This window comes from Taudactylus pleione, unplaced genomic scaffold (assembly GCF_031769625.1).
Source record: "Taudactylus pleione unplaced genomic scaffold, aTauple2 ptg000043l, whole genome shotgun sequence".
Classification (NCBI taxonomy): domain Eukaryota; kingdom Metazoa; phylum Chordata; class Amphibia; order Anura; family Myobatrachidae; genus Taudactylus; species Taudactylus pleione.
Window position 1 is genome coordinate 17,515,469 of NW_028284445.1, and position 14,570 is coordinate 17,530,038.

At 41.2% G+C, this 14,570-nt stretch overlaps 1 protein-coding gene across 1 annotated transcript in view; it reads right to left on the reverse strand.

The window, feature by feature from the left end:
• Nucleotides 1-8,545: 8,545 nt before the first annotated feature.
• CDK8 (cyclin dependent kinase 8) overlaps nt 8,546-14,570 on the reverse strand; it is a 102,912-nt gene continuing 96,887 nt past the window's right edge. The window contains exons 11-13 of the mRNA XM_088460282.1: nt 12,498-12,576; nt 11,096-11,257; nt 8,546-9,781 (exon numbers count right to left, since the gene is read on the reverse strand). Of these exons, the coding sequence (XP_088316408.1) occupies nt 9,656-9,781; nt 11,096-11,257; nt 12,498-12,576 (367 nt within the window). The 3' untranslated portion in view covers nt 8,546-9,655. The remainder of the gene's footprint in view (nt 9,782-11,095; nt 11,258-12,497; nt 12,577-14,570) is intronic.

The window sequence follows — 14,570 nt, forward strand, 5'->3', positions numbered from 1 at the left end:
GGTAAGAAGTGATTTAAATGTATTAAAAAGTTGCTTGGGGTTGGAGGCTTGGTCAGAGATAACAGATTGGAAATATGTCTGTCTGGCATTATCCAGTGCATTACGATAAGAGTGGTAGATCGTCTTATATGTGAGGAAGTCACTTGGAGTATGAGACTTTCGCCACTGACGTTCTGCTTTACGTGAGAGTTTTTGTAGGTGTCTTGTGAATTTGGAATGCCATGGTTGACGTCTAAGTCTATGCGGAATGTGATGGGTAGCTGGAGCTACTTCATCAAGGGCTAGTTCAGGTGTGATACAGCAGTCTCAGGAGAAGTGAAATTAGAAATAGGTAAGAGTGATTGTTGCAGAGAGGTGGATAGTTGTTCAAAGTTAATAGCATTAATATCTCCGCGGGTTTGAGGTTTGGTTGATTTGCTTGGGTTTGAGGTTGATGTAATTGAGGAGAGTGTGCAGGTGATAAGGTTATGATCTGAGAGAGGGAAAGGAGAATTAGTGAAATCAGAGACTGAGCATAGTCTGGTAAATACAAGATCAAGGCAGTGGCCATCTTGATGAGTAGAGGAGTCAGTCCATTGGGAGAGGCCAAGAGAGGATGTTAAGGAGAGAAGTTTGGAGGCATGAGGGGATTGTGGACTGTCAATGGGGATATTGAAATCACCCATAATAATGGTGGCAATGTCAGAGGATAGGAAGTGAGGGAGCCAGGCAGAAAAATATTCCAGAAATTGATTGGGTGGTCCAGGTGGACGATAGATAGCAGCAATGCGCGAGAAAGGAGTGAAAGTCCTAATAGAATGTACTTCAAATGATGTAAATGTAAGGGATGGTACCTGTGGAATAACTGTGTATATAAAAGATGCGCTTTGACTTTCATCCCTCCTTACACAGACATAGTGATGCCAGGGTGGAAACAGTGCGTCGAGAGGGTAATGACCATTGAAATCAATATATTGTTAAAAGTATGAGAAATTAAAGTAATCAGTTGGGACTGCTTTACCCACTGCCAGCATCAATGAATCAGGCAGTTCAGTTCCAGATAAGCCAACGTTTTGTGTTGAATATCTTTATTATTGATAGCTTATGCATGCTTTGTACTAATTATGAAAGGAAGATTTTTATTTTTAAAGTAGATCGATATTAAAGAAGAACAGGAGAGATGGAGTTCAAATAGAAAACTAAAACATGCTGCCTGACTGATCACCCGGGGTCCCCCAGAGATACTGTAGGTCCCATGCAACACTGGTCTCTACATAGTCTGGTGTTGGAGAGATCAGCGCTTTTGACACCCTGATTAGATGTGCGGTGGCTGTACTGATAATCTAATTATGCTACATACAATCCTGGTATTTAGAGTTTTTGGAAATGTAGGTCAGCATTAATTAAAGATGGGGGATTTTTTTTTTTTTTTTATTTCATTATCGAGCTGAACATTTTTTAGCTTTCCGATTTGTTTCTCTAACAAGATTTAGCACAGCACATGGTGCTTTGTGATCAGATCTGTTACAGCAGCAGATTAGTACATATGCCTGTGTGTGTGAGAAAGGAATGTGACAATCACCTATTACATCATCATATATGGAAAGCTGTCCTACATACTATTTGCAGGCTAATTATATTAATTACATGTATGACTGACATGCACAGTTATATAGAATCCCTATATAGCAGTAGTTTGTGATGGTTGTTAGCCTGGTGATCTGTGTAAAACCACGCTAGGCAACCTGATACACTTCAGTGGCCGCATTGGGCAGTCCTGTAGCCTTCAAGACGACCTCACATTACTCTTAAGGTGCCTACACACTTGGCGATGTACTCACAATCCGACATCGTGTAAGATTTCCTTGAACTCTGCCCGGGAGCTCCCCGGCAGTCGTGGGCACGATTTGGTATGAAAAGCCACCAATTTGATACACGATCTATCGTGCATCGTGTCGGATGTCCAAATCGTGAGATCGTGCAAGATAAACCGGGAGCTTGCCAAACACACGAGGATCTTCACGATTGGTTGGAAATTTAAATAATGGGCAGAGCTAGCTAGGGGGTATAAAAAGCAGGCGCCATTTTAACTCTGTGCACATTCTGCTCTGCTACTAGTGAGGCTAGGTGTATACCTGCTGAACCCTGTACTTTGCTACAGTAGTGCTCTGCTTTGTATTTGGCTTACCTTTTACAAAGTGTGTTCTACCTGCAAGTGTGTGCTACCTGCATTTTATCCTGTCCCTGAATTCTAGGCTGATGCATCCCTATCGTTATAGAGTGTTGGTCGCCTATGCTGGGGTCAAGGTGATGAAGGAGAGGGCCCAGCGAAGGAGGAGAGCATGCTGGACCAAGGAGTGGCTGCTGCAAAGGGATACTCCCTCTCACATGTCCCTGCTGATGGAGATCAAGGAAAACAACCCGGACGACTACCGCAACTACCTGCGCATGGATGATGCCACCTTCCAGGAGTTGCAGAGTATGGTGACCCCCTACATCCGGAGGCAGGACACTAGGCTGCAGAGGGCAGTCCCTGCTGAAGAGAGGCTGATGGCTACTCTGAGGTACCTGGCTACAGGAAGGTCAATGGAAAAGTCTTGAAGTTTGGGACCCTCATCTCCCCACAGTCTTTGGGCGTCATCATCCCAGAGACCTTCAAGGCTATTGTTAAAGTGCTGCAGTACCAGTATTGGAAGGTAAGGAAAAAATTTTTTTTAACTCTTTCACTAACAGTATTGTAAGCCAATATGGCTGCATTAACAACACTGTGCCAACAACACTGCACAGTACTTTTTTTTATATATATATATATATATATATATATATATATATATATATATATATGTAGTTATGAGGGTCCCGAACAAAAACAAGTCCCAACACGGCACTACTGGTACAAAGTTATTATATTTAAAGGTAATTAGTACATATCAATACTTGCATCACATCTTCAACATGATAAACGATGCATCCACAGCATGATGTGCAACGTGACGTTTCGGGATCAGCAGACCCCGTCCTCAAGCTGCTGTGGTCTGTAGGTAGCAAATGACTAATGAACAAGAAAAGGATGTGTCTAAAACACTTACCTATATACTCTACCGACTGCGTCTGTGCCAAACCCGGAGACCAGCCACGCTGCTTCGTCCGTCGGGTCTCACACCGATGACGTCAGCGTGATGCGTCAAACAGTTGCTAAGCAACCAGGACGCTGTCTCCGGCTCCGGGATATGGCTACTGCATAACAACAGTGATAAGAATGATGAGAAGGCAGTGTGCGTGAATGCGCTGATGATTCCTGATGCCTTGTTTTAAACACTATATATAAAAAGAATAACGGCATAATGCCGAAATAAAGGCAGGAGGAGAAAATTTATATTTTATGTTCTATAAGTGCCAAATGATAACCAAATGGAAGCTACCAAAATACATGGATGATGATAAATCGATATATTAATCGAGTAGGGATATAAAACTGGAAAGTGCGGCTTGGATAAACTAAAAAGATGTTAATAATAAAGCCTGACTAATCAGGCTATAAACTATAAGTCTGACTACTGAGTGCTGTGATAGTGAAGTCAACCGTTAATAAAAGACAAAAACAAAATACATATGAATCAAGGAATTGAAAAATACAGAATACCAGTAACAGCGACAGTGATTTCGTCGTTGCGGATTCAGACGAGCCGAATACATCACAGAGACCCCCTTTAGGGGCACGAACAAGAGCGCGAGCCGAAATAAGTACAAACCCACCCGAAGAGGGAGACAAACAGAGAGGATCCATAAAGCCAAAATCCAAAAAGAAAAATTAGTGTTTAACTTATCCACCAGACCATTAACTAGTATTGAAGAAAACTTGTTGAACAAAGGACTCTCGTTCGTCCCAACCAACAAACATAATTCCTTCGAATGGCAAACCGATTTACATAAGATGTCTAGAAAATTAAGACTACGCGAATACTATCAGAATTCTGAAAATATGCAGTCAAATCAAGAGACAATCCATCCAGCCATCAGCAAACATTTGAAATCTAAATTCGACCCCTCATCTACTAATTCCTCTATAAAAACATACACGCGCCTTCTTAATGACTCTGTTCATAGATACACAGCGACACCAGCTAAAGTATATCCGAACCTCAATAAACAGCAATTTGCGGCATTAACTACTTTAAAAAACGATAACACCATCACCATACGCCCCGCCGACAAGGGGGGAGGTATAGTGATTCAAAATATGTCTGACTACAAGGCTGAGATAGAAAGACAATTGAAGCAGAAGGACACATATGAATTATTACCAGGTGATCCAACAGTAAAGTTCTCTAAGGAATTGCACAATATACTAGAGGAAGCTCATCACAATAATCACATAACTGTGAAAGAACAAAGAGCACTACACCCGGAGCATCCAGTAGTGCCCATTTTATACACGGTTCCCAAGGTGCACAAAAGCTTATCCAATCCCCCTGGCAGACCTATCATCTCCGCCAGGGGTTCTTTATTTCAACCAACAGCTGAATATTTGGACGCATTGTTGCAGCCGCACGTCATTAAACAACGGACTTATTTGAAGGATACCACCACATTTTTAAAGAAATAGGAAGACTTCACCGATTTGGATGACACAGTGATTATGTGCACGATGGATGTCTCCTCGCTCTACACTTCTATTCCCCACACAGAAGGCCTTCAAGCAATGCGAAGCTTTATTGAACAATTGGACACACCATTAGGTTTAGATCATGACACTTTCCTTATATTACTACGTCTTATTTTGGTAAGAAACTATTTCATGTATAATGGACATTACTATCTTCAAAAATCGGGATGCGCAATGGGGTCCAGCGTGGCCCCCTCCTACGCGAACGTATATATGTTCCAACAAGAACAACAATTCTTCTTTGAGAGACAGGATTTTTCACAACATATTGTTTGGTACACCCGCTTCATAGATGACTTATTTATTTTATGGAAGGGAGGGCCGGAACTCTTTCAGCTTATGATGGAAAGTATTAACAAATTACCATCTCCTATAAAATTTACTTATACATATAGCAAGACATCCATCAATTTTTTGGATGTGACAGTACAGTTGAATGGAGGCAAATTATCCACGAGGGTGCATTATAAATTAACGGACCGTAATTCCCTTTTGGAAGCAAGCAGTCACCACCCTCAAGCTCTCAAAAAGGGATTACCATTGTCACAGATGTTACGAGTGGCTAGAATAACTAGCGACCCCAAAGAACTATCGGGGGCCCTAGATGTGGTGGTTAATAAATTTTTACAACGTGGTTACAGTTTATCCTTACTGCGTGAAAATCAAGCCAAAGTATTACAGATGGATAGACATAGTCTCTTACAAAAATCCAATCAAGTACAGCAGCAGGAGAGATTTATTTGGAGCACTCGGTTTTCTACAGCCAGTCCAATCATCCCACGGGCAACCAAGGCATTGTGGCCTATTATTTCCACGGATTCCTCATTGTGTAGCTTACAGCACACTCGACCCATGACCTGTTACAAAAGGGGTAAAAACCTAAGGGATTTCTTAGTCAAACCTGATGTCACACAGTATGTTCAACCTACAGGCATTTTTGGCCAAGTGAAAAAACCGGGATGCTACCGGTGCCCCTCATGTGTCACATGTAACCATCTGATCACTGGCTCCAGCTTCAACCATCCCCACACGGGGGTCTCCATCAACATTAAACATGTTCTCAATTGTACATCCAAATATGTCATTTATTATATCACTTGCCCGTGTGGCTTGTTTTATGTGGGCATGACTAGTAGAACTTTTAGAGAACGAATGGCCCTCCATCGCTCAGCTATCAATAAAGCCATCACGGGCGGACAAATGGACCAACCGGTAGCCAAACATTTCCAACAGAAGCAACATCCTCTCTCATCGCTTAAGTATCAAATAATCGATCAAGTACCCCCTTTGAAGAGAGGAGGTGATAGAAATACCATTCTTTTAAGATTGGAATCGCGGTGGATTTATCGACTCAACACTCTGCAACCTGCCGGACTGAATGAAAAAATAAATTGGAACGCTTTTTAGTGATACTTGAATCATAGTGTTTCTCACATAGTTCGTATTTTTTTAGTTTTTTTCAATTCCTTGATTCATATGTATTTTGTTTTTGTTTTTGTCTTTTATTAACGGTTGACTTCACTATCACAGCACTCAGTAGTCAGACTTATAGTTTATAGCCTGATTAGTCAGGCTTTATTATTAACATCTTTTTAGTTTATCCAAGCCGCACTTTCCAGTTTTATATCCCTACTCGATTAATATATCGATTTATCATCATCCATGTATTTTGGTAGCTTCCATTTGGTTATCATTTGGCACTTATAGAACATAAAATATAAATTTTCTCCTCCTGCCTTTATTTCGGCATTATGCCGTTATTCTTTTTATATATAGTGTTTAAAACAAGGCATCAGGAATCATCAGCGCATTCACGCACACTGCCTTCTCATCATTCTTATCACTGTTGTTATGCAGTAGCCATATCCCGGAGCCGGAGACAGCGTCCTGGTTGCTTAGCAACTGTTTGACGCATCACGCTGACGTCATCGGTGTGAGACCCGACGGACGAAGCAGCGTGGCTGGTCTCCGGGTTTGGCACAGACGCAGTCGGTAGAGTATATAGGTAAGTGTTTTAGATACATCCTTTTCTTGTTCATTAGTCATTTGCTACCTACAGACCACAGCAGCTTGAGGACGGGGTCTGCTGATCCCGAAACGTCACGTTGCACATCATGCTGTGGATGCATCGTTTATCATGTTGAAGATGTGATGCAAGTATTGATATGTACTAATTACCTTTAAATATAATAACTTTGTACCAGTAGTGCCGTGTTGGGACTTGTTTTTGTTCGGGACCCTCATAACTACATGTTAACAATCACACGAGCACACTCAGTTGCACCAGCCTTACCGAGTGCCGGATTTTCGGATATATATATATATATATTTTATTTTTTATTTTTTTTTTAAATTATGCATATAAAATGTAGAAAACAGCATCATCAGCAAATGTCATCAGTCCCAATTGCTAGGCTGCTGTATGGTATACGGTGGGTCAGATGCCAGATTGAACAGGCCAATACTCACAAGTCCCATACAGTACCTATTGGCAGTGACAAAACTTGGTGATCGTACAGGCAACAATAATACAAACAAAATATATTACATCTTAAAAAAAATGGGGCAAATCATCTTCTGCCTCCAGCATTGCAGTGTAAATTGCCTAGCTTGTGGATGGGGTACTGGGTTGGGGAGTAGCCTCCGACTGGGCTGGGGGGGGCCTCACAGATGCGGTTGGGGCAGGTGAGCACATAAGAGGGTCTGCTATATATGTGGAAATATGCAGATTAGAATTGATAGCTTATTCAGCAGCTCATAGACCAGCCTCTTGAACTCCCTCTGTGTTTGCCCTATCATTTGGCGCATAGCGCTATTTATATGTGACGTAAATTCATCAATATGGTCCCATTTGTCTTTGGAGGATTCGTTCCGCCTGCTGCAGGAATAGGTCCTTCAGCTCGGTGGGTTGCTGCTGCTTTCTCCCCTGACATTTTTTTATTTGGGGAGGTGTGGAAGATATTGGGGGGGTTGAATGGTTGGTGGGCATGGGGATGAGGTATCCACCTCGCTGTCCCCGATCAGACTGATGTCCGGAGTTGTAGACAAATCAGGATCTTGGGTGGGAGTCCGTATAGGAAAAAAAAAAAGGAGAAAAAAATATTATAGTCATGTTTTAACCCATTTTCTACTATTTTTCTAGTTTCCAAACACCGTGGAAGAGCATCGCTGAAGAGTTTGAACAACGTTGAAATTTCCCTAACTGCAGAGAAGCCATCGATGGAAAACATATACGCATCAACCCATCTGCCAACACCGGATCATATTACTACAACTATAAAAGGCTTCTTCAGCACCATTCTCATGGCAGTGGTGAATGCCAACTATGAATTTTTGTTTGTGGATGTTGGGAAGAATGCCCATGCCTCGGATGGTGGGTCCTTCCAACAGACGATATTCTACCAGAGACTCACCAACAAAACCCTTAACTTGCCATCACTGGACGAGACAAAGCACAGCCTATATTATGTTTTCGTCGCAGATGAGGCTTTTGCTTTACATGAACATGTGATGAAGCCATTTACACAGAGGGGCCTGACCAGAGAGAAGAGGATCTACAACTATTGTCTATCCCGGGCACGGCGCATTGTGGAAAATACATTTGGAATACTGAGAAACGCATTTTCCTTTTCAGAATACTCTGAAAGGAGCAGTGAAGCTGCTCGCTGGGGCAGCGGATTTTCGAATCAGCTGCCTCAGCGACGGAGCAATGATGAATTGCTCCAGCATCCGCTGTGAGTCATTGTATTATCGGGGTCCGTTCGGAACTCTATAATTAACATCTTGAATAGGCCCTATAGTACTTAGACCTTTATGAACTCTAGCCTTCATCACAACCAAGATTATTTATACTTTCTTTAATTTTGTTTTGCAACGAACACACATAAATTAATCTTTTTTTATGAAAAATAAATTTATTACTTAACACCTTGTTTTAACAATGTTGAAATTTTTTTTTTAATCAGAATACTTGTCATTCATGTAAAATAGTTTGATACAGTACATCGTATGTTACAGTTTATGTTTTCCTTGTAAATTCTAAGGTTTTCCTACCCATATCCTCTGCTGTAACAGGGACTCACCCTAAAATAAGGTGCCGACCAAATAAAAAACAGAAATATGAACTGATTTGAAATCCACTACACCAAGCCAGCATAAAAAGGTCTGCACAGCGTATAGTCTGACCAGGAGCAACTTTCATGCTCACTGTTTTTTTTTTGCTTTGTAAGAACTCCATAGCATGCTCACAATTCAGCAACACAAATAGGAAAAATATGACCATCAATTTTACTTGGTTTGCTGGAGCAAACGGATTCAAATCAGTTTCAGACACATTTACTGTCATATAGCAGCTTTAATACCAGTCAAGTTAAAAAGTTATTCAAAATTCATGTTGAAATATAATCTTTGGGAGGCTATTAGGAAAAAAAAAATAAAATTATAACGGGGTAAAATGTAACAAATTTGCTAAATCAAAAAAACACTGATCACTGTGACAATTTAGATCATCACAAAAACTATAAAATAATGACAAAAAAAAAAAATTGTACCAAAATTTTCTGGATAAGTTTGTTCCAGCTTTGTGCGATAGTAAATAATACCCTAATAAAAAAAAAAAAAAAATACTTAAAATTAAAAGTTATTGGTCAGATAATATTCTTGTGTTAAGTCGTCCCCACATACGATAACGAAAAACGGTTTATTCCAAGCATACTTCACAGCTTCAACTGCTAGCCTCACTGAAAGAAATGCATTGGTCGTTTGAACCATTTTCAAGTATACTATGGAAGTAGCAAATTCACAATATGGACTGTGCTAGGTTTTGCACTCTCGCTCTCTCAAAGTTGAACCTCCACATGGGATCTACATTCGGTGAAATGTTGTGTAACTTGGCTTTTGGACATTTCCAAGGTGTGGTTGCACAGTACATTCCAAAGCCAGGCCCCAGGCAGGAGGCTACAAAGCGCAGTCCTGCAGCGTAAGCAACGTTTCCTCATCTCCGGGTACTCTTCAGTACCGATGTGTTTGATGGGAGTATTGTGGAGGCTGCTGGGAGGTAGTCGAATATCCCATGCTGCTCTGAGGTTGTGATGTGCTTGGTCCAGGGTTTGGGTAGGCAGCATGTGGATTGGAACGCTGTGAAATGGAAACACAACAAGTCATTTCTCAATGGGAAAGGGGAGGAAGTGGAGGAGGAGTTTGCCATTAAAAGCTGATGGAAAATTCTACCAGACTCCTAAAAGGGCAAGCCCATTGGCAACAGCAGGGTAAGTTACTAAATATTCTGCTGATCTTCGTTAAAAATGCTCCCAGGTTTTTGTATTGCTCTATCCAAAGCCTGGCATACAACCCATTCCTATTAATGTCATGCCTGAGAAAGAAGAGCTGTTTTGCAAAACTGGCTTTACTGGATTGAGAGCTTGAATAGTATCAGCGAGAGGACAGGGACTGGTTGAGGGGACTTCCTCTGACCAACATAACCCAACATCTCTTTAAGGAAGAAAGCATTTAAAAGTCGTTGGCAGACATTGCCGCAACTGATGCCCAAAGCGAGTTTGAATTTATTATAGGTGACTGTACTACCTTACTCAGACTCAGACTGTATACACCCATATATTTTTTGTCCTTACTGGGTCCCTATACGCTGGACCACCCCACCATCCAGTAGGCTATGAAGGGAAAATCCACTGGGAACAGCCGGGTAAGTGATTAACATTCTGCCCATCTTTCTATAGATTGCCCCCAGGTCATTGTATTGCTTCCTTTTGTGTGCAGAACCCTATTCAGTTGCTAAATGTTATGATAAAAAGAAACTGAAGTTTTATGAAGGATTGGGAAAACTAGAGCACATGGAAGCTTTACTCTTTACCATCTACCAGGTCACCCCTTTATGACCGTATTAACCCTACTAACTCTGTAACAAAAACCTTCAATGTGTGGTCTAAAGTGAATTTTCTTGTTCCTTTTCATTTTTTTTACGGTTTGGACCAGAGGGAGGACACACTTTTTCTATAATTCTATAGAAACCTGAGAAACCATTTACACCAAAGTAGAGGCGCCCAGTTCCCCTGTGTACATGGACAGTGTCTTGTGAATGGTTAACGCCTCCATTAACTCTGGCGGCTAGAAATGTCTCCCCCCCCCCCCCCACTGCAGCTCAGAAATGCTAAATTTGATATTACATGGATGCTAAGCTGCCAATGAGGAGAACTGACGCCCCCTAGTGGCTGGAAGCTGTGTCTGGTAACATCAAAGAAGAAGGATCCACTGCATCTCTTGCTGTAATGCACAGATCCAGTTATACCTCAGACAGTCAATTGTCAGTAGTGTGTTCCTGTAAAGTGTCATTCTTTAAACTGGACTTGCTATAAGCACAGTTCCGTGACTATTCCTGCTGACTTAATGCAAGAAGGACCAAACAGAGCAAGACAAAAGTTCCCTTTCTATTACCTGATAGTCTGAGGTCATGATGAGTCCACCTGAGGTAGTGGTAGGCGGGACAACTCTCACTTTCTTCAGTGGTGGCCCTTGTGCGTGGCTGTTATCTTGGTTTCCTGGATGCCCGGTCCCGTTAGTATGATTATTGCCTTGCTGCTGCTGTTGTTGGTTTTTCTTTGGTAATGTAAATAGATACAACAATTACAATGTGAAAGAAAGCAGAATCAAAATACTACTTCAGCAAATACTCTAATTAAGAAGAGTGCGCCTCATAAAAGCAGACAGTCTAGATCAGTGCCTCAAAAATCCAGTCCTCAGGATGTTTTCCATGTCTCCTCACAGAATCCCATATTAAATAATTAGAACCACCTGTGGACATTTTAAAATGTGCCAGTTCGAAATGTATACACTTGTGCTCCAGCAAGGAGATATGGAAAACATGCACTGTTCGTGTCTACCAGAACCTGGATTTGAGATGCACTGGTCTAGAGCAATCAACGGCTCTCCAGCTGCTACGTGACCATCAGTCTTCGCATGGCCTTCCGGCTTTTGGCACGTGTAGTATGGAAACGGCTGTCTACCTTTCTTGAGGACGTATGACATCTATTTTTAGGGCCATATTCAATTAGGCTGCGAAAGCCAGTCATCGGCGATACTTTATCACCGATGACGTAATTTTCGCCGTTATCACTTTGTCCTATATTCAATTTCAAAGACTTTTCGCAGGTGCGAAAAGCCTTTGCCAAAATCCAGGGATAAGTTTTCACCATAGAATAGGTGGTAAAAAGTGCAGAATTGGGGTTCAAACTAAAAAAAAAAAAAAAAAAAAAAAAAAAAAAAAAAGGACCCTGCATCCCTTGGACTGTCCCACAAAGGTATTCTGAGTCAAAAAAAACAATTTAAAAAAGTTCCACAGGACACCCCAAAAAAATATAACAAATTTGATGGGACAAGTTATTTTTCCAAAAAATGTTGCTAAATGCTATTCTTCATCACTTTGTTAAAGACGCATAAAAGCACTTGTAGAGACCGTTTAAAAACCCCAAATACCTTTAGCAGGGCTTTCGGGGGTACCCATAGCCATCCCCCATGTTAGTGCATCTTTTGGGGGGTGACAGGCTGATTTCCCCAAAAGTGACAGGACTTGGCGCTACTTACCTTTCCGCCGGGTCCCGTTTTCGCCTATTTGAAATTGAATATGGGGGGATACGCGGGCACGCGGGCAATACTTTTTCACTTCAAAAACCTCAGATGACGGCGAAAAAGTCCGGCAAAGGACTTTTCGCCTCAAATTGAATATGGCCCTTAGCCTACAAAATTAATTAACAAGTTTAGTTTTCAAGGACACAAACTAGAACGATATGTATCGGTTAAGTGACAAACAAACCAAATGTCGACTGTGTAAGGGACGTACTTTGTCTCCCTTATCATCAGGTTCCTCTTCTGTGAGGAACTCTCGCTTGGGGTATGGAATCTGGCAGCCAGCAAACACACTGTAATGAAACCGCTGGTTATTAAGGGTGTAAAGTGCAAACACTCCATTTTCTCAGAACAATAGCAGTGTAGTTTATCACTCTACAATAAATAGGTACTCCTAATTCAGTACTCTGTCACTAGGACTTTTTATAAATCGACCAGAAAACAAAAAGAACCGTTCCAGCCGAGGAGGAGTCCATCTATTTATAATCATACTGGGCCAGTCACCAACCAGACCCTTCTCAGGCTGCTATGACCTTTTTTTTTTTTATATGGACTCACGTAGAAGTTACACAAACGCAGCTCTATGCTTAATGAGGGATTCCGCAAATAAATTTTGCTGTGTTGCATACAGATGGAGTAGTTCACACACCGGTGTATGCCACAGCTACTACCTACCACCTCTATTCAATTAAGAAGTGTGTGATAAACAGCTGTTCAACCCATGTCAATATATGAGCCAGGTGAGCTCAATATTCTGACAGACTGCTCTATCTGTATCAAAAATGACATGGTAATTGTGTTATTATGCAGTCATTTCCTTCTGATAAAAAAATAAATATATATAAAGTTAAAATTAGTTAAAAATATAATAAACTAGCAGTGGCAAACATAGCCAAAGAGTAAAGGTGACAACAGCGATATATTTAGCATACCACATGAGTAATTTCTGAACGGAGTGACAAACGCAACTGTCTTGAACAGAAATTATTTTTGATGGCATATTTACACTTCCATAGATAATCTGTTCATATTGCACTCGTGTTACTGTAATAGGAGACATGCCAAAAAAATAAAAATAAATAATACACAAAAAAAATACAAATTGAAGAATTCGAAATGATATGTAAAATATTTTGATTACAAAGTTCAAAAACACAAATACAACACACTTCAAAATGAAATGAAGCGATATGAAAATCTTCAAAATATAACATGCCTTGAAAACATGTAATATATCAAGGGCCCCATACATCAGCGACGGATTGTTGCGATGTATCGTGATTGTCTAATCGGGGACACTTAACATGTAAAATTTCAGCAATCCTACGACGGATCACTGAACATCGATGGTGGGCGGTCGGCATTTCCACCCGGAAGATCGGCATTTCCGATTGCATTGCTACATTGCGACAATCCGTCGCAGATGTATGGGAACCTTTAGTAAGAATTGGTGTAGAATAACATATAGGGGGGGTAACTGATCAATAATCTGGAAAAATCATTAATCTACGATGCAGACTGCACAATAATTTTGAGGGGTTAGACACATGGGAAGATTGGTAGATCACCATCAACACATACCAGACCTACACCTATTTTAAAAGGAATGAGGGGATTAAGGCTCAACTCCACTAGAAAACTCAGTGTTATAACCAAGAGCCCACTCACCAGCAGTACTGTGGGGGGGTCCCAATAACATTGATTCATGTAGTCCAGGAAATTGTACTCCACCAGCACTGTAATGTCTCTTGCCCCCGCACTGACAACCAGGAGCAGCTCATATCCAGTTAGTGTTGTGTGCAATGATAGGACAGTAGCTGACAGTACAGAGGAGCGGGAACTCTGTGCAGCCGGTGCCTGTGATAGAAACAGACAGGGAGCTGTTTGCACCCAAGTTGGTGGAGGGACCACAAGAAACCATCACAGCGCTGGTGGGGCTGACTTCCTCAGAGCAGCAAGTGGAGTATACCACACAAACACTGCATTACCAGCAATGGAGGAACGGAATAGGAGGAAGCAGACAAAGAAAGAATAAAGAAAGAGTATGCCGACCGACTCTGGGCATCCCATCTTCTATACGGTTCTTCTATCCTTCTAAAATGAAATCTTTTTTTATTTATTTTTGTAAAATTTTATTTTTACACATACAAGGAACAAAAACATCTGAACTCAAACCTAACAGCTTCTAAACCAGGAAAAGATGACCATACTGTAACTGCCTCAGAACTGCAACCATGTTATATAAGCCAGTGCAGTCTCCTTTTGCCTGTGGGTGATTTAAGACGTC